Below are 23,217 nucleotides of genomic sequence, written 5' to 3'. Positions count from 1 at the left end.
TAGATTTCTTCATAAAGACTCATGCGTGTAGCTGGTATTTGAAATTTAAACTCTTTGTAAGGACCCATGCGGATGTGTTTAGTCCCTTATTGGTTATATGTTAGGTAGATCTTGGGTATTTAAAAGGATCCCAAATATTACTTTATGGCTAGCCTTTCTGGATCAGGTTGTGGGTCCATATAGACCTTGCTCATGGTCCATATGGAGTAGGGACACTATAGTACACATGGATTGCCAAACTGACTCGCATAGGATGGTTTGACCTATATCAGACCAAATTGATGCCTAGACAGAATAGTTTAGCATCACATATTAGTTCACCTATAAAGGGGCTTCGTTCGATGGTTTGATCACTTCGATGGTTTGATCACTTCGATCGTTCAACACTTAGATGGTTCCCCCCCACGTTTGTTTGATTGTTTGAGACTCAAGAGTGCCCCTCTGTATGATCGTTCGAGACTCGAAAGCATCTAATTTACTTCATCGCTGAAGTCTTTAGTAAATCTCCCCCCTCTCCCTCCATCCCTCAAAACCCTAGCTAGGGTTTTCGAGAAGCAGTCCGTTCACTCGCCGTCAAGCTCAAAGCCCTAGCTTTCCCATTCCCTCAGTTGTTGGAGAATGGAGGAATGAGGAGCTTTGAACCCTGCTTGTCTCCCTTGTCTTGCTTGTTGGGTGTGTGGAGCTCCATCAATCCATTGCCGAGTTCCTCCTTTGAGCATTCCCCGCTCAACACCTTGCACTTTTGGATTTCTCCTCCCTCTCTCTCTTCCTTCCTCTCCCCTCTCTCCCTCTCCTTCCTTTTCAACCCTCTCCCTCTCCCTCCCCATGGTTCTATGTGCACCATGCTTTGGCATGGTACGAACTGGCATTGCACTGTACCTATCATCGATTGGGAAGCCTATCGATATCGATTTTTCCAACGTTAGCAATAACGCCATTTGGGACTGACTAAGGGATTGATTATGGTGTTTGTGATTAGAATTGGATGACTTGAACCTTAATGGTGAAGATGCCAGGATTTAAATTGAGGGAGTATGTGAGGACTTGTATAGGCATGTATCCCATATTGTCTACATATTTGGAAGATGTTGGGCACTTATATAGGGCCAAGGATCTCAAATAATACTTTCTAGCTAGCTTTTTTCGGTGAGGTCTAGGGTCATAATACTCTTAAGCTATGATTTATCTTGAATTTTGAATTGGTTTGGTATAGACACTATGTGAGATTACATTTAGTTGAATTTGTATTAGTATATGAGCTGACATGACATATTTAATTGGTATATACATGACGTGTTGCTAATGTAACCATTTATTTACTTATTTTGTATGTGAAGTTTTCCAATTCTTTTGATTCTTTTATCAGCACATTTTAATTCATACCAACATCAATGTCAAAATTAGGAGTTAATAGATTTGGTGAATGTCTTTCTAAGACTAGGATTTTTTTTTTAGATGATGAAGGTTCTTGTAAGCATAGGTCACTCTTGGACAATTAAAAAATAATAAATGAAATCTATTTATTTGATAATTGCATGATTGTGGAGTTGGCCTTTTACTTGTTCCGATCATTATGGGTAAAATGTGACGAAGTTGAACTAAGGTTCTCAAAACCGGCATTGGGTGCCACACTAGATAGGAACTAGGTCGGTACATATTGTTTTGCACTGATACATAGTCTGCTGGTAACGTGTTGATACCCTGATCAAGAAGGAGAGGTGGAGGAAGGGAGGGGCGTGACTGGTGCGAGCATTCGGCGAGGGTGATTGACAAGGGCATTTGGTGAAGGAGATTGTGAGGGGCTATCAGTGGAGAAGCTGCTCAGGGTCAGCAACGATGGCAACATCGGAATGGAGGGGGAAGGGTTTTGAAGACAAGAAAGAGAGAGAGAGAGATTGTACTCACAAGGTGGGGGATAGTCACAAGGTGGGGGATTTTACATGAAATATTGTTAGGCCTAGATGAGTTTGGACAGAGTTGGTCTAAACTCCAAATCGAGTGGAACCAACGGAATCCGGCTCTGGCCTGAAGTGAACCTGCATATGGACTCGGTTCTACATCGATTCAGTTTTGTACGCTCCAAACCTGGCGGTTTTAATTGGTATTGCAGAACTTAGTTTCAACCATATTTTTACTCATGGCACTTGATTGGCTTCTGTATTTTCTTATTGCATTTCCTTATTATCATCTTGTCAATTTGCTGAGGGCTTAGAGTCTGCACTGCCTGTTTGCCACATCCTTATTTCTTCAATACGATTAATAGTTCTTTCGGGTCAAGTTTTTCAAATGAAGGCTTAATAAAATTAAATAGCTGGAACTTATGAGCTGTAGATAACAAGAAATTTAGGTAATCTGACAATTTCTATAATGTTGTGCAAGTTCTTGAGTTGATGCTGGTGGTAACACCTTCTAGAAGAATGATTCATCTTATTAACTTAATCTTTTTTTAGTTCTAGGGCTGCCATGATGTGTCATTTGTGAAACATTGGGAAACATAATAATATTGGAAAACCAGAGAGATAACATATCATGATCTTAGAAATATGAGTGAAATCGGAGGTTTTGTTTGATGATGCATAATAATAACAAATTAATCATCAAGACAGGCTACGGAACCATACCATATTAATATGTATCAATAGTTTAGAAAAGCTTCTGCCATGTGGGTCCTGTATGGTTTTCTTGGGGAGACCTGCACATGAAGGACAGCAGCACAGTCAAGCAATGTGTTGGTGTTGTTCATGTATTCACATCTGTAGGTACAGCATGATTACTGAGAACTTTTTGACATTTTCCACATTCTCTGTTCTTGGTTGCTAATTTTCAAAAGTTTATATCAGAGGATATAGCTTTAGTAATCAGAAAAAATTTCTATACAGTCTCTTTCTCTCTCTCTCTTTCTCTTTATTTCTCTCTGGAGTCTGTACTTCGATTTATGAGAGATATTACAGGGGACCTACATCCTAAGGTTTCTCCAAGGAGAGAGTTGAAGACAGATGAAACATGTAATGTGGTCATGGCAAATAAAGGCACACACATGCACACGCGCGCGCGCACGCACACACACGGAGAGAGAGAGAGAGAGAGAGAGAGAGAGAGATGACGATGATTGTTCATGATTTATTGTCCCAACGAGATAAATTGCAGTATCTTTGTATTTATGCTAAATATTGTACTACTGCAAACAACTTTCTTTAATGTAATACTTTGCTGATAGAACTTTCCTTTCAGCCAATATAATCACAGAAATCTGTTATTGAAGATGCAAGCAACTCCTTTTTTACTTAGTGAACTGACATTTAGATTTGGTGTATGCTATGTGCTTTGTTGCAGGCTGGAGGAGTCTAGTCCTAGGGTATCTTTTGCTTCTGAAACAGGCAGAATGAACAAGCGTGCTTTCAACATTGAGGGATTTTGCCCTGGATCAAAGAACCCATCAAAATCCTTCAAGAGAGGAATGAGAAGGGGATCCGAACGACTTAAATCAATTGGTCGATCTATAGGATTTGGTGTTTCTAGGGCAGTTTTTCCGGAAGATCTTAAAGTTTCTGAGAAAAAGATATTAGATCCTCAAGATAAATTTCTTCTGAGAATGAACAGGCTTTTTGTTGTATCATGTATTATTGCTATAGCATTGGATCCATTATTTTTCTATCTTCCTGTAGTTGACAAAGAAGCAGTTTGCATTGGTCTAGATAGAAAGTTGGCAATCACAACAACCACATTGCGGACGCTCAATGATGCTTTCTACCTTCTTCGTATGGCTCTTCAATTTCGTACTGCTTATATTGCTCCGTCATCTCGGGTTTTTGGTAGAGGTGAACTTGTGATTGACCCTGCACAAATAGCTCAGCGGTATTTGAGACGCTACTTCATGATTGACTTTCTTGCAGTTCTACCGCTTCCACAGGTTTGAAGAATTGGCATATGTTTTTTTTTAATGTATTTCCATCATTTCACAGAAGCCATACAACTCTTCATATTCAATTCTCTATTTCCAAATTTTGTGCCTGTATTTGTTTGGCTTTTAGAATTGTTCATCTTAGATTCTGATAATACTTACATGTGCAAGTATTGCATTTGTTACCTTGTATGCCATTGTTTGTTATCACTGTTACTTACCCAGAAAATATCTTACAACTTGAATAACTATTCTCTGGAAAATCTGAAAGTTCTGGCATTGATCACAATTGTGGACCATCCATGATAAGATGTCAGAATTCATACATCACCCTCCGCATGTTATCAGGAAACAAACTGACTAACAAACTACTTACCCTCATAAAAATTCTGTATTTTTTTACAGATGTATGGTTTTCCTGGACAAATCATTAGCTTTGACTTAAAGAACAAGCCTCATCCATTCATTCATTACTAAGAAAAAATGCCAGCAATAAGTATTTTGAGAATTGCCAGAAGGACTTCAGTCTGCAGACTGGGACCCCTCTGCGTGTGCTGTGGGGAGGTTCTGGGTTCAAACCTGGAAGGTGGCATTCTTGCCATTTTCTTGAAAAAGAAGCTCATCTCAGACTGGTTTTGCGGATTGTAAAAGTTCAGTGCTTTTTAGCTATTTCATACGGAATTTCTATTGTTTATAGTTTACATGACAATATTTGTAAGTTCCATGATCTTTGCTATCTAAAAATATAAGCATCAATCTGATTGATTAGAATCTGGACTTCGTTGATTCTTTCTTTGGTCATATGGCATTACTTTGGCCACCTTAGAATAACCTTTGTCCAAACATAGTGACATTTGGCAATGGAAACTTAGATCTAATTAAATTCCTGGTTTTATTGAGATGATGAATGCATTGTTTACAATCTACTTACAGAACTTTTACAGAAAATATCAAGAACAGAAACTTTGTATATGTTGAAGAATTAGTTTTAGTTTATTGTACAGCGATATAGCGAATCATACACAATAGCTCATGACTTTTAGCACTCTCTGTTAAGAAGATATATTTATATGAGATGGTGTTATAATAATATATACTTGTATGTGGTATGATTATCTTTGTATAGGACTCCTGGATTTGCTTGCATACTAATTGATCAATGGAGAGAAGAGAAAGTAATTATCTATTCTTTCTTTTAGCCTCTCAAAGGGCTTTTATAGGCAACTAGATACAATGTACTTGGACACATACTAGATACAATATACTTGGACACATACAAAATATGGTGAGATCTTAATATATGGTTATAACCAAATATGATTATAACCATACTAAAAATATAACTACATACTATATTTCTTTTCTAACACTCTCCCTCAAGCTGGAGCATATATATCAAACATTCCCAGCTTGGTACATAAAGAAGAAAAACAAGTAGGCCCAAGAGCCTTGGTAAGGATATCAGCTAACTGATCCTCTGATATTGTGTGGGGAGTAACAATCTTCCCTGACAGAACAACATCTCGAACGAAGTGACAATCGACCTCAATATGTTTAGCCCGTTCATGAAAGACAGGATTGTTTGCAACGTATATAGCAAACTGATTGTCGTAATGCATCACCATTGGCTCAGAACAGGATACACCAAGTTCTCCTAACAAAGATTTGATCTATATCATCTCATAAGCTGTGTGAGCCATCACTCTATACTCAGTCTCAGCACTTGAATGGGCCACCATTGTTTGTTTTTTTATTTTTTCATATGACAAGATTTTCTTCAACAAAGATGCAAAAATATGATGTGGATCTTCTATCACTCACCAAGCTAGCATAGTCACAACCAGAATAGGCTTCAATTTGTAAATGTCCATTTCTTTTATACAAATGACCTTTCTTTGGGGCTCTTTTAATGTAATGCAAGATTTTTAACACAGCATTCTAATGACATACTTTAGGCTTTTGCATATATTGACTAACTACCCACACTACGAAGAAAATGTCAGGTTTTGTGACTGCCAAATAGATAAGTTTTTCCACTAGTCTACGATACCGAATGATATCCTCAAAATCATCTCCAGAATCATCAATCTCTAACGGTAATTGAGAATCAATAGGAGTATAACTTGGTTTACAATCAAGTAAGCCTGTCTCCATCAATAAATCGATGGCATATTTTTTTTGAGAAAGAATCACTCCTTGTGACCCATATGCTACTTCAATTTCTAGGAAATACTGAGGTTGGCCTAAATTTTTAGTGACAAAATGATTTTCTAAATGTTCTTTGATCCGAACAACCTCATCATAATCACTTCCTATCAGAAGAATATCATCCACATACACAGCAAGAACAACCAATCCCAAAGATGTTTGCTTCACAAAAATTGAGCGATCAGACTTACTGCAATGAAGTCCAATTTTGCTAACTACCTGGCAATACTTGTCAAACTAGGCCCTTGGACTCTACTCAAGGCCATAGATAGCTTTCTTTAGCTTGCAAATTTTCTCCCTCTAGGCAACATATCCTGGAGGTTGCTCCATATAAACAACCTCAGACAAATCTCCATATAAGAATGCATTACTTACATTCATCTGATGTATTTTCTAGTCTTTGTTAATTGCAATGGAGAAGAGAATTCAGACTGAGTTGAGATGAGCAATTGGAGAAAAAGTCTCAAAATAGTCAACACCATAGATTTGGATGTATCCTTTAGTGACAAGATGAGCCTTAAAACGCTCCACGATGCCATCAGGTTGTTACTTGATCGTAAAAATCCATCGACATGCAACAGGATGAACACCGGACGGTGGTGATACTAACTCCCAAGTGCCATGACTGACTGTAGCAGCCATCTCTTCATCAATGGCTTGTCTCCATCTGGGATCAGACTGAGCCTCCTGGTAGGTTCTGGGAATAGATATGGAAGATAGAGATCCAACAAAAGATCGAAAAGAAGGTAGAAGATAATCAAAAGTCATGGAGGCAGATATTGGTGCAAAGTATCAGATCGTTTATCTTTTCTTAATGCAATGGGCAAATCTGAATCTGGGAGATGGTCAGCAGGAATCTCAGACGGAGATGACATAGTCGGTGGTGGTAAAGATGGAGGAGCTCTTTTTCTGTGATGACTGTAAACCTGCAAAGGTGAAATAGAAATACTAGAAGGTGGAGCTATGGGAGTATTAGGAGGAGCAATAGATGGTAGAGGAACATCGGACGACTCAGAAGAGATGGGAAAGAATGGAGTGGTTTCAAAGAATGAGATATCAGCAGAAACAAAGTGTCGTCTAGAAAGAGGATCATAACATTAGTATCCTTTTTGAGTATAAGAATGTCCTAGAAAGATACAATGAACAGATCGAGGCAACAACTTGTCTTTGCCAAGTTCAAAGAGATGAACGAAATACAAGCATCCAAACACTCGTGGGATGAGTGAGAAGGGATCCACAAGAGGGATAAAGAATAAAAAATGAAGATTTTCTATTCAATATATTTGATGAAGTCCTATTTATAAGATAACATGCTGTAAGAACAGCATCATCCCAATAAGGTTTAGGTACCTGCATATGAAACATAAGAGTTCGTGCTACATCTAAAAGATGTCTATATTTTCTTTCAACAACTCCATTCTGCCTAGAGATGTAAGGATATGAGGTCTGATGTATTATATCATGAGAAGCACAAAAATCTGAAAAATTGGATTGTATGTATTCAGAGGCATTATCAATGTGAAAAACTTTAATAGATGTAGAAAATTGAGTTTTTATTTCATGATAAAAGTTTTGAAATATAGAAAAGACTTTAGACCGATACTTGAGGAGATGCAACCAGATCATTCTAGTGTAGTCATCGAAAAAAATCACATAATATCTAAAATCTAATCGAGTTATGACAGGACTCGGACCGCAGATATCCGAATGGATTTGCATAAAGGGAGAAGAACAACGCTCACTAACAGAAAAAAGAAAGGACACTTTGTGATGCTTTCCTAACTGGCAAGCTTCACGTTCAAGACTATCCGAAGACCTAAGGAGAAGATTAAGATTCTTCCGGACTTCTGTAGATGGATGATCAAGACTACAGTGCCATTGATAAGGTGAAATGGAAGATGACAACATCGCACAAGCAGGAGATGAAGTATCAGCAAGTAAACTCCATCTATCTTAACACTGCCACCAATCGTCTTCCTTGTGTTGAGATCCCGAAAGAGACAATGAGAAGGATAAAAAGTAACAGAGCAGTTTAAGGATTTAATAAGGCATCCAATAGATAACAAATTCAAATAATATTTAGGAGCATATAGGATATCTATAAGAATGAGAGTAGAAAAAAATCTCATAGTACCATGTCCAAGAATAAGAACTGAGGTGCCATCCGCAATAGTGACGGAGAGCACATGAGACGATGGAATGTATGTAGAAAAAATATCTCTGTTACCTGACATGAAAAGAAGCATCTGAATCTAATAACCAGGACATCAGGAGTGACTGTAGTAGCCATTCCAAGAGTAGGAGACACAACTGGTGGAGTTGAAGATGTGGAGGCATTGGTGGACTGAAGAAATTGCTCATAGTCAGTTCGTGAAATCAGAATCGAGTCATCAGCGGCAGGAGAGGCACCAACAACTTAGATGAAGCTATAGATTATGCAATACTAGCAAGACGAGAGGCAGGAGGCTTTCCAAATTTCAGCCAACAATGCTCAGCAGGATGATTTGAGCGTTCGCAATATGGACATGGTGGGAAAGAGTTACATCCATGTCCACGACCTCCACGACTCCTTCGGCCGCTATGAGTACCAACAGCAAGAGCAGTATTCTCCATAGATGGAGACGATGTAAGCTGCAACTCAGTAACATATAGAACTCGACTCATAGCGTTGCTCAAGGTGGGAATGCTATCATCAGCTATGAGCTAAGCTCGAACATGAGAGGGATTAAGCCTGGAGAGGAACTTCGCTATATAGAATTTCTCACGCTGCTGTTAAAGAACAGAAACATCAGCAGTGAGAGGATGATATTGGGTAAGCTTAGTCTTCTTTTCCTGAAGAATGCTGTAGTACTCCTGGATTGAGAGATCCTTCTGCTGCAAAGAGAAGATGTCTGAGTAGAGAGAGTAAATCCTCGAGATATTCTTCTCTTGAAAGTATGTTATCCTCAAAAAATCCCACATCTCTTTCGTGGTGGACAGAAATATCACAGTATCAGCAATATGAGGCTCTAGGCTATTTAACATCCAGGTGAGAACAGCATAATTAGCATCTTGCCATTTGCAGAATTCTACTAAATCAGCACTATCAACAGGTTTTTTGTTAAGACCCCATCATGTAGCGGAATGCATGAGACCAAAGAAGGTAATTGGCACCATTAAATTTGACACTGGTACCAAGAGGGTGGTTCTCAGATCCTTCGAAGAAGAAGTCATAAAGAAAATCTAGAGGATCTGCCAAAAGGGAGAGGATGTAGAAGAATGCAATGCTCAAAAGGGATCTCCGATGACTGTTACAAGAGAGAAAACAGTCCGCAGCATTGATGAATTTTAAGAAGAAAGGCTGATACGGAGTCGATGAGATCTGATGATGATAGGGAAGTGATGGAACATTGATTCTGGATGCATAATAATCATCACCGAACAAAAATTAGAGAGAATGACAGCAACGGCAGCAGCAGAATGGAACGATGATGGGGCGGCAAGGAGAGAAGATGGCTACGACAGATTTAGATGTGTAGCTGGTGACATCTAGGGAGAATGGCAACATCGTCAAGGATGATGTTGAAGGCGTGGATGCATCAAATGAGGACGATGCGAATGAGGGCGAAGACATGGTGTCGATCGGTGAGAGATTGATTGGTGATGAGGCGGCCTCACCTTCTTCCTTGCATGGATGATCACAGTCCGGTGCTCCTATGGTGATCTGCTCCTTTCTCGACGACCAGAAAGAACTCAACAGTGTGGGAGAGATGTGAGATGGCGAGATGGAAGGCTATGGAGGAGGCGGTGGCTTTGATTAGGAATAGGGTTAGGCTTTGATACCATGATCAGTGGAGAGAAGAGAGGGGAATTATTCTATACTTTCTTTTAGCCTCTCAAAGGGCCTTTGGAGGCAACTAGATACAATGTACTTGGACACATACCAGATACAATGTATTTGGACACATATAAAGTATTGTGAGATCTTAATATATGGTTATAACCAAATATAATTATAACCATACTAAAAATATAACTACATACTATATTTCTTCTCTAACAATAATAAAAAATGCCTGGTATTTCTAGGCAATCTAGAGATGAATCTACTTCCCCTGTTACTGTGTCAACATTTTTAGCAGACATTTACTAACTTTGCAGGAAGTTTAGAAGATTGCTCTCTACTCGCACGAGCTTATACTATAACCACTATGATAGCCTTCCCAACCTGTGAACTAATCTTCTAGATTTCATGGTCCACCATTTTCTTGCGTAAAGTTGCCGCAACAAGGAATTTTTCGTCAAATTTGGATGGCTGAAGCCACTTTAATCTACCCAAATTTTTGATGCAGGGGTCTGCTCGACATAGAATTATTCTCCACAGCCAACCCATTTGGGGAAAGGCTTGGATGATGAAATGAAAAGTCATTTAATCTTTAAAGCATCTCTTGTCGATTATGACAAAACATGATGAACATATAAAAGAAACATCCTTATGGATGATTGTTTTGTCGAAAGAAAGAAAGAAAAAAATCTAAGGATGTACATCTATCAGAAATATGTGTTGAGGGTTCCTTAAAATAAACTTCATGTTCTTCAGTATGTTACGGTGCCATAGTGGATTAGAATAGCAAAACAGTATAAGAAGGTACTACGTATCTAACAATTTATTGGTAGGATTTTGGGATGATTCCCTATTAAATCATGATTCCTCTCTTAACAGAATCTAATGAATTCTACTAGGATCAATGCTCATATGGGTTTTAGTATGTGTCCAATGTTTATTGCATTCTTCATGTGGCATGTTATATGTATTTTAGAAACATTTTCACTAGTTCAAATATATTCGTTTATTCTTTTGGTTGAATTCACCAACTGTGAATTAAAGGTGATGTTATTGATGACCATGATTTTGAAAAGCTAGCCTTGAGGCTTAGAAGCTTATGTGTCAAGTGAGCCGGGGAAAAACTGTGTCAGGCTTCTGCCTTGGGGTCAGTTGCTAAGGCTTGGCATAGATAAATTAAAATGAACCCTTTACAATAACCTTTAGGGCAAGAAAGAGGCATACAACTCTTCATTTCTGCATATGCTATCCTTTTAAGATTAAAATCATTGCAATATAGGTTATAACTTCATCAATTGTTAAAATAACGATTATGCCCTCAGGAAAGATGTAAACTCATTGCATTTCCTCATGTCTGTTCTCTATAATATTTTAAGGTTCTAGCCTATGCTTGACACCTTAAGCTCTTGATTATTGATGGAAGTTAATTGATGGTTTGGAGCAACCCGTGAGTGATACTCCTACTGTCATTAATGTTATCTATAATTAATTGAATTAAATATTTTGGCCTTATGCTTTAAAGTGCCTTGAGGCTTACGCTTTGTTAGTTTAAGCTAAACCACCTTGCCTCTATTTTTAGCTCTTTAAATTTTTTGAGAAATGCTTTTAGCCTTGTAAAGCAACTGTTGATGAGGTGGCTATCTGAGATGCGGTTTGCTCAATAAGTTTGGTATATATTTCCTTTAAATGTTTAGCATAATGATCAATCTGATCTTTGCGTAGTTGGCCAGTTTGTTTCATTTTTATCAAATTTCCACTACTCTTCGTGCCATAAACTGGTTTAAATTTTTAAATCACTTGCTCTATTACAGTCTTCTACATATGCAGTCTTGCATGGGGAACTGTAATCAGGCCAAACAACCTACCAGACCCACTCCACAGTCTATATTTTGCTGATCCATGAGGGTTTTGCTTAAGCATGGTTTGGATTCTTTCCACTTGGAAACTTCTGGATCAGCAGCTCAATTTATAAATCAGGCATAATGATAAAAGGAAAATTTGAATCTCTTGGTATTATGTTTTCTAACCTGTCCAGCAGTTCTTTGACCAGTGATCTGTCATCCATGGGCATCTGAACCTCTTGCATAACTTTGGCGCAGTACCTGTAATAAAAGAACTGAGAAGTTATATTTGGAAAACTATTTGCCTTATGTAACTCATTTTATGTAACATTAACTACATGCCTTGGCCCATCTGTATGGCATTAGCTTGTGATTTGAATTAAATAAAGTACATTTTACAATTGATTTTCATTTTTGACATCATGTTTTAGTGGATGCTGATTTTTGTATCTAAAATGGATTTTGCATAAGAGAGATCACTTATCATAAAACATAGACGGGTAGTTGTTTGGGAGGAGAAGCACCTACTAGCAGTGCAATCTAAGCATGGCTTTGATGCAGCAAGTTGCACCCATCTCAAACTTAGATATCAAACCAAAGAGACATATTGAAACACAAAGTTGATTTTGTTTAGGTTATGAGTACATAAAACTTAAGCCAATCATCTTTGAATGAGAAGTGTTTGTGGAGTATATGAAGAATGCCATTGTGCAAATTACCATATGGTCCGAGTGTTGTGCTCCATTCATTTTTCCCCTGTTTTATATATTATAGAAAGAAAAAGCATAGTTATTCATTGCCATCTATCCAACTGAGTACCAACTAGTGATTATTTTATTTTATATGTATATTGATGCCGACTGAGTGCTTGTGGAGTACCTGAAAATGCATGAATAGGAGTAACTTCTAACTTTGTGCTAATGTATGGTCAGAATGATCCGTGTTGGTTGGCATGCCTATATTGTTGGTTTCCTTCTTGTTCAATCCTAATTTAATGAATTAGAAAAACTACTTACTGTGACTATTACTAATTTTGAAGTACTTTAACAACCTCATGTGAAAATCTGTGACTTATCATGTATAACTTATGCATAACAAACTATCAGTACTGATTTTCAGGCCATTAGGTTGTACTTTTTGATGTAAGTGTGTTGTTGGTGCAGTTCTGATGACTCCCATTGTTTCCAAGCTCCAATAAGTGACTCCAAGTTCAAACTGAAAGCTCTCTCTCTCTCTCTCTCTCTCTCTCTCTTTCTCTCTGATATTGTCATGCAACACTATGTCACACATAATATTTGTGTTAGGAGGCTTGGTTAGTCTGCATTACATTTTCATTAGCCTACTGAAAAAATGACCAAATGCCCCATGTGCAATTGCCTGTCATTTGAAAAGCATAAGGGTAATGCAGATGCATTCTTGGGTCAGAGCCGAAATCATATACTCATATTAGAGTAATTAGCCCTTCTTCTGTATGCCATGTTTATGCCAAAAATAAATTTGTGTCAGATGCAATCTTTTAGAACTGAGTTCACATATAAAAACAATACCATAGAGGAATTGATTGTGTTATGACATTTTTTTACTTCATAATAAGGATTCAAACCTTGAGTATTGACACTCTATTTATTGCCATGCACTATGCTCAGGCAGGCCCCCCCCTGCATGTTGGGGGGTGGGGTGGTTGTGAGGCCTGGTCCCTCAACTCCGATCTTCTTTTTAGTATTTATTTATTTATCTATTTTTTAATTTTCATCTATTTCAGATTGTTCTTCGCCTCCTAAACCCCACCTGCCCCTCATCCCTATACCAAACTATGGTTTCTGTAGCATCAGGGCTCCTGCAGATCTTAAATCATGGGAGCTTTCTTTCAAAAAGTGACAGAGTCTAAGATCTCATGATAAGAAAATGAAAACTCTTTACTTCATGTTAGGAGTCTAAATCTGGGGATCTTCTTTATCGCATGTTATATCAGTAGCAATTAGAGGCTACAGATCTGATCCCATTTATTTCTCAAAGCCTTCCCATGCCTCTCAGGAGAAAGGTGGGAGCTTCTCCAACAATATACTTTTTTAAGATCACGAAAATAGCTTGTGTCCATTCATATAGGATTAGACCTTTTGCTGACAATTGATTGCTCTTATTAATCTGTTGTCATATTTTTTTTTTTTACCCATTCATATCTATAATTTCCAATTCAATCTGATATTATTGAACTGAATATCATTTTAAAGGTAAAGATTAAAAATAAAGAAAAAACAATAGGATAAAAGATCAAAACTTTTAGGTGATAACAATGACATAATGTACGTCCATAATATATTTATGTGGAAGGTATATACCTTATGTACATGCAATATTATAATTTTCTTCTATGTAACTCCCCCCAGGGCCTGCGGGTGAGTGGAACCCTGGTTCTTCTTTGCTGTGAGATATTATCCTTGATATGGGTTCACATGCCTTGATACACCTTCATACAAGTGCGCCCAAAAAAAAAAAAAGAAGAAAAAGTGCCGAGCGGTAAGGGATTGATATGGAGTTGATCTGTCTCAATATAGGGCATGTTGGTTTGGCTGATTTCAGGCTGAACGGCTCCTTTTTATGAGCTGAGGGCTGGTATGGTACAACAGGCGGATGCAGGGCCCATACACCTAGTATTACAATCCTTGCTCTTTATTGTAGTTGCGACATTTAACCACAATAGTAGCTTCAATTTGTGGAGAACTTTAGTAGGTTTTGTTGGATACTAATGTTTTTTAAAATGCTCACACTATTTAATTGAGCTTTTAGCATGAACACATGCTGTTTTTCTTTTTGATAATTTTTATAGGCTAATACTAGTTATATGACCTTCTGCAGATTATAGTTTGGAAATTCCTGAGTACTTCAAAAGGTCCAGATGTGATGGTTGCAAAAAATGCATTGCTTGCTATTGTGGTGCTTCAACTTGTTCCCAGATTTTTCCGGATTATCCCATTAACATCAGAGTTGAAAAGGACAGCGGGCGTCTTTGCTGAAACTGCTTGGGCTGGTGCTGCATACTATCTGCTGTGGTATATGCTTGCTAGCCATGTAAGTACAAATTTGATTGGTTGACTTTCTTATTCATGGTGACTTTTTATGTCACGTATGGGAGTTCAGTATAGAATATTTTTATGTTTGGAAGTTCAATGTAAAATATCTTTTGGAGATGATGAAGTTCAATGTAAAATGACCCAGAATCTCATCCAATCAGACTGGAATAATAGCTAAAACATGGCCATGGATTTATCTTGTTGATTTTTTATGATTGGGCTTATGTTTGAGTTTCTTTTTGATGGACATATTTGTGCCACAGATGTTATTTCATTTCTCCATATAGAACCATGTCTCCTTCCCACCTCATCTAGACCGTTTTTGAGTAACAGGTAGCCATGGAATGTTGCCCCTTGATTGCATGCACTTAAATTGGTAATCAACAAGATGCTTCTTCTACATATCAGTTAACCTTCCACTATTCATGGCAAGCTATTCTCCTGTCAGGAGTTGCCTTTACCATGAAGTTGGTATTAGTACAAAGGGTCAATGACTTGATATTAGTTTTGGAGCCAGTTTACAAAAATTTGTTGACATATGATGGATCTCATTTTTATCTGCAAACCCACCCTTTACAGATGACATGGTCTTGCTTGCTTAAACTGAAGCATTCTCTGTTCAATTATGTTCCAAAACAAATAATGATAATTAGAAGCATCTTATGATTCAAATTTAGGAAGAGTTTGGCATCTTACATTGTCATAATTGTGGTACTCTGATGGAGTTGCACAAGCCAATATTTTAAGTTGTTGGAGTGAGACCAGATAAGCAAACTAGTCAACAGTACATTTTTATCACAGATAAATAGGCTATTTGCTTAATTACAGCCTAACCTATTAATTATAATGCATGATCTTTTGAGAGGGTTTTGAATGACACCTAGAAGCAAAATAGACAATATATTAAATTTACACAATCCTTGTCATCAAGAACGATTATTTCAGGAACAGTACAATGAATCAAGGTAGACAACAATTTTTTAACCTGATAAACTTGATCATAGTGAACTACCATGAATAAACTAGCACTTTATCTTATTATGGACCCTAAAAGCAAGGTACTGCAAGGAACTAAAAGCTCAGAAGTTATGATTCTTCAAAGTCTCAAGTTGCAGTTGACCATGAAAGACTTAAAAAAAAGGTGTGGTCCTTGTAATAAGGTTCTTCAGAATAGCATAGGTAGTAAGCATAATCCTAGACCTAAGAATTTCTAATTGGTCTCAAAAAGTAAAGAAAATACAAACCAAGTAAAAAGGATTCTATGCCACAGCAGTTAAAGAAGAATTTGGTCATCCCTAATATCTGGTGGAGGCCATGGTTCAACATATCTTTGTCACATAAGATAGGCAAGCTCAAGGAACGGACCTAGCTGGACCTGGCCTATTTCCTAGGTAATCGACCAATGGGCAAGGCAATTGGCAGACAAAATTGTTGTAGTTTTTCAATGTATTTTAATAAATCATCATATTGACATGCTTAAAGATATAAATGGTCAACATAGACAACTAAAGAACTTACAAAATATATTCAAATGTACATTAAACATAAATAGAAGCTAGTAGAAGTAATAACACATATCCTTGATCTCTTAGCTTAAAGGTAGTATAAGCATGAGTTTTGGGTTTTGAATGAAAGATTTAGTGCCACTCTCTTCGCAGTCAAGCTTTTTGCCTTACCTCTTTTTGATACAATTTATTATTTCATTTATCTCCAATTTGATTTATCTCACTTATTGGTAATTATGTGTTATTTATTAAAAGAAATTAAAAGAAAAAAATTTCATATATCTATATGGACACATGCAGTGTCTGTACGCGCACACACATATTGTTTATGGGCATAGATGTACCATATGTGTGTAATATATTTTATGTATGTAGACATATATGTATTCATATCCATAAACATACACGTGTACCTTCACCTTGATGTACGAATGTATATGGATGTATGTAGGGTGCAGTTCGAATACAGATAGCATGTAAGGGTGGACTTTAAACCCACTCTAGAATCTAACAAGTGGATGTGATCTAGCCTAAAATGTCCATAAAAAAATTCATATGATTTGGATAACCTTTGCCTACCTTTGAATTTACCACAAAATCTAAATACCATGACATGTCCTTTGAAATTATTTATTAGGGCCCCCTTGATGAATAGACAATGGAACTTGAAATTAAATGATTTTTTTTTTTTGGTTCATAGGTATCATAAACCATGCATACCATATCTAACAACATAGATTTTTCATTTTGCAACCACCATCATTGAATTTGATAGTTGGTGTGTAAGTCCTCTCCTTGCACCCGTGCACACATATATGCATGTATGCATATATGTAATTAAATGTAGATAATACATGTACATGCGTACATATTTGCATATGTGATCTTCCACACAAAGGTCACCTAGGCATCCAAAGGCCCATCTATAACCCCAGATAGTCACCCATAAAAAACAATGGTCCTACGTGCCCCTACATGAACTCCCTAGGAATTTCCTTTTTTGATGCAATTAATGATGAATGCATGTTGATGTAGAATAAGCTTTTGGAGCTAGGATCTAATAGGGTTTGGGAAAGCACTGAACCTATAGGTCGTGGGAAACTTGATGCAGCCCATGAGCATTAAATACTGCAAATAAAATATATGCGTGCAGAAGTAAATTTTGAATCTGAACAGATCTGAATGTTCCTTTTTTTTTTTGATGTCAGTTGGGACAGTGAGAAAGAGAGTAGAAGGTAAAAGTAAGGGTGCTAATTTATCTTGCCCCGCCAAGTACCTGACCTGACTTGACCCTAATGGAGTGGGTTTTACCTGACCCATTTAAAATCAGGGCAAGGATGGGTCTTCATTCTAAAATCTACTGCAGATTTGGGGTGGGTGCAAACAATGACAATGCCTGCCTTCAAGGTCTGCTGAATCATGCCAAACCAGTTGTTTCGGGGTGTATCGAAATGGATTGTTTAGTTACCTTCATGGTTTGTTCCCTCAGTTCAAAATAGAGGGAGGGGAAAAAAAAGAGGGAGAGGGGGGTCGAAAGTCCTTATCAAAACAGAAATCTCCTGTTTCATTTTGAAATAGGGGATCTGTATTTTTTTTCCGATTTTGAAATTGTTTGCCAATTTCAGTTTGAAATTGGCAAAAAAGGGGATCCCTGTTTCGCAATGAAACAGAAGATCCCTATATTAATGAGTGCTTTCAAGTCCTCTCTCTCTCCCCATCCCTCCCTCCCCCACCTCTCTCTCTCTCTCTTTTTGTTCCTTCTTTCTCCTTCTCCCTCTATCCCTGCATTTCCAGCTCTCCTTGTGTCAGTATGCCTTGGAATGCCATGGTACAGAGCCATGCTATGCTGAACTGGTCACTGGCTGGTAACCCCTCTGGTACCGATTTGGTGAATCTAGCTTGCCTCGAACTTGATCCGATTATATACAAGCCTTGATGATTATGATGATAATGAAGAAAGTATTATGATCGATCATGAGAAAGATAAATTATGTAAAAGGCTATAAAATATATGGTTTGTTGTTTGTTTTTCTTGTTGATTGCTTTTCCTAGTTTAAGGGATATTTCACTTCCTAAAGAACGATATTTCTGTTTGCTGTTTTTATTATCGTGGAAAATTTGGTTTGTTGTGTTCTATATCTTTGATTGTTTTGTTCACATTGCCCTATTTTTTCTAGTGAGGGGAAGGGTAGACTGCTTATCTTAAAACAGAAGATCGATCACACAGAAGGCCTGATATTGCCCTATTTGCACAAAAAGAGAGACTTTATTAGGTGCTATGGGAGTTTAGTAGGAGGGGTGGTAACCACAATTAGTTAGTAAGAAGGTAGGTGATGCGGCATTTAGAAGTAGCCATTGAAGTGAACGAATTCGAAGGAAAGAAGTAAGGAAATGAGATCACTCTTTCTTTCCTTTGAATGCTTTGAGCTACTGTCTCTTGAAGCTTTTGTTATTGTTCCTGGACTTTGGCAAGGTTTACCAAGTGGATTTTGAAAGAAAGGTTGTTGGGAAAAGCCTGGGTCAGGTGTGAAAGGTATTCGGTTGCTGCTAGCTCTTAAGAACACCCATTGGCATTGACTACATGGGAATGCAAGACTTCCGGTTTCGTGTTTAATGTTATGCAAAGTACCGAGATTTACTTTTATATTCTTTTTAAATTTTTTTTTGATTTGCATGCAAAAAGTGATTTTTCAGTTTTACCCATCCTGATCAGTCCCGACCTGGCCCAACTAACTATATTTGCCTCATCCCACCCTGATGCAAGTATGAGGCAGGTATGGGTATGTGGTTCCCAATTGTGGAGCGGGTATGGTAAATGGCCTACCTGACTCATACCTGCCTTGCAGCCTCCCTAGGGAAAAGAGAAGAAATAGGATTTTGAATGGAGGATGAGATGAAGTGTAGAGAGAGAGAGAGACATAAATTAAGGAAAAATCCTCCAAAAGAGCTACTTCATTCGAAATATTCCATTAGTCCTAGAAAATACATCATTCACCATGGAGCTTTGCTTATGGACACTTGAACAACCTCAGTCCATGTTTATTTACAATGAAAGGATTTCCAACTTACTTATAGTGGACCATAAAACTCTAATTTACACAATTAAGACCTTAAAAAGGATGTTGAATCAACTGAACTCTATTATCTCAAAACTACTTGCATCACAAAATTAACAAAAAAAACATTCCACAAAATAGTAGTATTTATATTTCTATGGAACCCTACATGGAAGCACTTTGGAGCGTAAAATAATGATTGAAAAAGCTCTGCTAAATTAACCCAGAACTAAATGGGATATGTTGGTTACAATCCCATTTCATGTAGATAGAAATCAAAAACCAATTAGAAAAATAACCTTGAAAGTTAATATGAAAATTGCTAGAAGGAAGATAAAAAGCCAAAATTATGAGATTAAAATATAAATTTCTGCAAATTAAGTTATCAAAATGCTGACTCTGTAAAAGGCTTTAGTTCATCTATGAGTTTTGATTAGAGTTAGATTGAAGTTGGAATCTATTCCAAAATAGACACTGGAGATGGAGATGAACCTAAGGAAATATGGAACTGAGGTTCAATAAGTCATGTGCCTGGAAGCAGATTTCTGTATTGCTGTCATTTAGGGCTAAGGTCTGAATTTTTGTTCCAAGCGAACCAGCAAGGTTAGTTTTTACCAGGCATTTGGAATATCTAAACTTTAGGTATTCTGCTGGATGTATAAAATTGTGGGACTATTGGGGTGAACAGGTAGGAAATATTCATTGGGTGGTTCAGATTAATTCTTCAAAGATTAGGGTTTCAGGTCAAAAGAATGGAAGGCTAGGTCTAGTGTTTTAAACTTTAAGGATTAAAAAAAAAAATCAGAATATGAAGACTTTGGCATGGATATCAAGAAAAATAGCAAATAGAGAAAAGGGGAAAAAATAGGTAATATTTAGTGGCTTGCACCACTCTAGGTCTCATAATTAGGCTTTGAAAATTTTAACTTCCATTGCAGAATGACACCACAAGAAAGTAGAAGCCTTCAATTCTTGATTCTTAATCAACTAATAGAAAGATGGAAAAATATGTCCTACTTATTAACTTACAGGCTGATATATATGTCAAAAAAAATTAAAGAAAACACCAAACAAAATTATTCGAGTCCTCACCACTTCAATTATTAAAGTACTTAATGTTATGCCCATCTTGGTGATGGTCTGGAATGCTGTAGTGTTATATCTTACCATGTCATGTTGTGCTAGCCATGTGGCAGCTATAAGATGAGAAATGGGTACATGGTGGTCTTTATTGGTTCGTGCTGGTGCATGTATAACTATTGTGCATTGTCACAGATTGGTACCCAGAATGTGGAGGTGCATTCCTTTATATTATGCCTGTACATGCCCATCATATTACGGTCTACGCAGCACAGACTGATGCAATACGGCAGCTGAACCTTTGGATTAGATAAGGTAGAGTGGTGGTTATGAGGGTTGGCTGCTTCAGTGCCCCATAAAATAGTCAAGACCACATGGATATTAAAAGGTTATATTGCTTGTTTTTTTTTTTCCAAAGCCTTCTAACAGCATAAGAAATCCCAATAATGCCCGAAGAGCTCTCACCCTGTGATATTTTTTATTGAATATAAGATCTCTTATTCACAATCCTTCGGACTTGGGCCTCCTCAACAAGGCAGTTCTTCGGAGGAGCTGGTCAGTTGAATGGTTCTCCAAATTTGCATGCAAACATCTAAGGCTGCCCAGCTTAATTATTCTCCAGTGATCACCTTTCAAGAGTCCTAAGGCAGGATGAGACTTATTCTTTAGCAGCATCACACCCCTAACAGTTTCTTTAGTTGATAAGAGTTTGCCTTCTTACGCAAAGTAAGACTTTTAGTCTGTCTAGGAGACCCAAACCGATCATTGGCCAAAAGAATAGGAAAATGACCAATTTTCCTTCTTGCTCCTTTCCCCCTGCATCCCTTTGTTCTTTTTCTTTTCTTTTCTGTTTCTTTTTTCTTTCTTTCTTTATTTATTTATTTATTTTTTTTGCGGGCGGGGGGGGGGGGGGGGGTGAGGTTGGTGCAGGGGGTGGGTGTCAAAGGCTGCTTTGTGGAACCATAACAAATAACTTCATTGCGGTAATTATCATTATTATTCCAAAGGAAACTGTATTAGTTTTGCCAGAAACTTCTGAAACATATTGAATCTTCAGGAAATAAATTTGGGACATTCTGCCCAAAGATAAATTACCTCGGGCAAAATCTGAAGCCACAGTTCTACTGGATTGAGCCAAGATGTATCGACAGTATCATTTTATAATGGACTTCATAATGAATATACACAAAAATGAACAGAACAGACATGCAGGGTTTTCTGTATTTTATTCATTTGAGTTTTCACTTAGATTAATAAATAATAATTAACTTATTTCTATTACTTGCATATATAGGGAATGAAATATGTCCCTCTTTATTAGGAACACAAAAATGAGTCCTAAAAATTGGCTTTAGTTTTTATAAATTATTTTTTCATTTTTGTTTCTGTTTTAATTACTTGTCATCAAAGAATTCATCATATTGGTTCTTTTTTTTTAAAAAAAAAATGAAGAATTCATCATGTCTTAGTATGAGCATGTGCATCCATATGGACCATATCTCATGTTTGCACAAATGTATATTTTAAGTACAGCATATACGCATATATCCCTGGAACTGCCCCATGTAGACAGAAAACTTCATTCAATGGATTTCTTTTTCTTTGTCACTGTAAATTGTCTGACAATAAAACTGCTCTACGGTCTTAGGTGTCCACTCATGTACCAAGTCATATCATCAATATTTATGCTATTATTGTTATGAATATTATTATAATATTGTTGTATTTGCAGATAGTTGGTGCTTTCTGGTACTATTTAGCTGTGGAACGTGAAAATGACTGCTGGCGTTTAGCTTGTAAGAATGTTAAAGGGTGTGATGTGTTGTACTTGTATTGTGGCAGTGAGGATTTGGAATTGTTTGCCGGATGGAAGAATGTTAGTTCGAATGTTACTGACGAGCAATGTTCATTGGATGATGATTCACCATTTAATTTTGGAATCTATCAGCAGGCCTTGCAATCTGGAATTGTTTCATCTTATAAATTCGTTTCAAAGTTCTTTTATTGTTTATGGTGGGGTCTGCGAAACCTGAGGTAAGCCCCTTATTTTGCTATTACTGACATAGAAAATGATTAGCATTTCATAGTTGCAGTTTTAGTTGAGCCTTTAATTTGATTTGTTTTATGGCATGGACTATTTGTCCATCCACCAATTGGGATTTGTGTGGGGTCAAACATGCAAGTTTTCTAAACCTTTTGAGACAGCAAAATCTATTAACTGTCACATAACAAAAAACATCGAGGCCACACTCTTTTTTGGAATCTGTATGTTCATACTGTCAACTTTAAAGGTTCATTAGCCGTATTGGTGCCAATGATTGCATAAGAGGCAGTATTTTCAACATAGAAGGTCCAAATATGCATGAACCCATGTCAGTGATCCTCATCATCACTGCCCATTTTGTTTCTAATGTATTTTAGAGTATCATATGCTGCTAAATGAGTTCAGCTCCCCCACAGTCATTTCCCTGAGCAGTTACTGTTACGCCAACTTGTTGGTTTGGCTGAACTGAACATCCTTAATGGGGAACTTGAAAGCTCTCCCAAACATTTCTCAGCTTTAGACCTAAATCTGCCTGTTTATTCATCAAGATAGTTGGAGGATCTTATGTACACAGGTGCCACTTGCTTATTTGTAGTTATTTTCGTTGTAGTTTTGGAGATTCTTGTGCTGATTCCCTGTCTATCAATGTGATATTTGGTCTAATATCAGCCTTAATTATTGGTTTTGG

General features: G+C 37.3%; 1 protein-coding gene across 14 annotated transcripts in view; it reads left to right on the top strand.

The window, feature by feature from the left end:
- Window positions 1–23,217, top strand: part of LOC105059651 (probable cyclic nucleotide-gated ion channel 6) — a 35,521-nt gene that overhangs the window by 9,512 nt on the left and 2,792 nt on the right. For all 14 annotated transcript variants that reach the window (XM_010943101.3, XM_010943119.3, XM_010943148.3 and 11 more), the window contains 3 exons: window positions 3,334–3,910; window positions 14,630–14,842; window positions 22,218–22,519. In XM_010943101.3, the coding sequence (XP_010941403.1) occupies window positions 3,334–3,910; window positions 14,630–14,842; window positions 22,218–22,519 (1,092 nt within the window). The remainder of the gene's footprint in view (window positions 1–3,333; window positions 3,911–14,629; window positions 14,843–22,217; window positions 22,520–23,217) is intronic.

Source organism: Elaeis guineensis, chromosome 2 (assembly GCF_000442705.2).
Source record: "Elaeis guineensis isolate ETL-2024a chromosome 2, EG11, whole genome shotgun sequence".
NCBI lineage: Eukaryota > Viridiplantae > Streptophyta > Magnoliopsida > Arecales > Arecaceae > Elaeis > Elaeis guineensis.
Note: the sequence above shows the minus strand (reverse complement) of the source record. Positions and strands in the feature narration are given on the sequence as shown.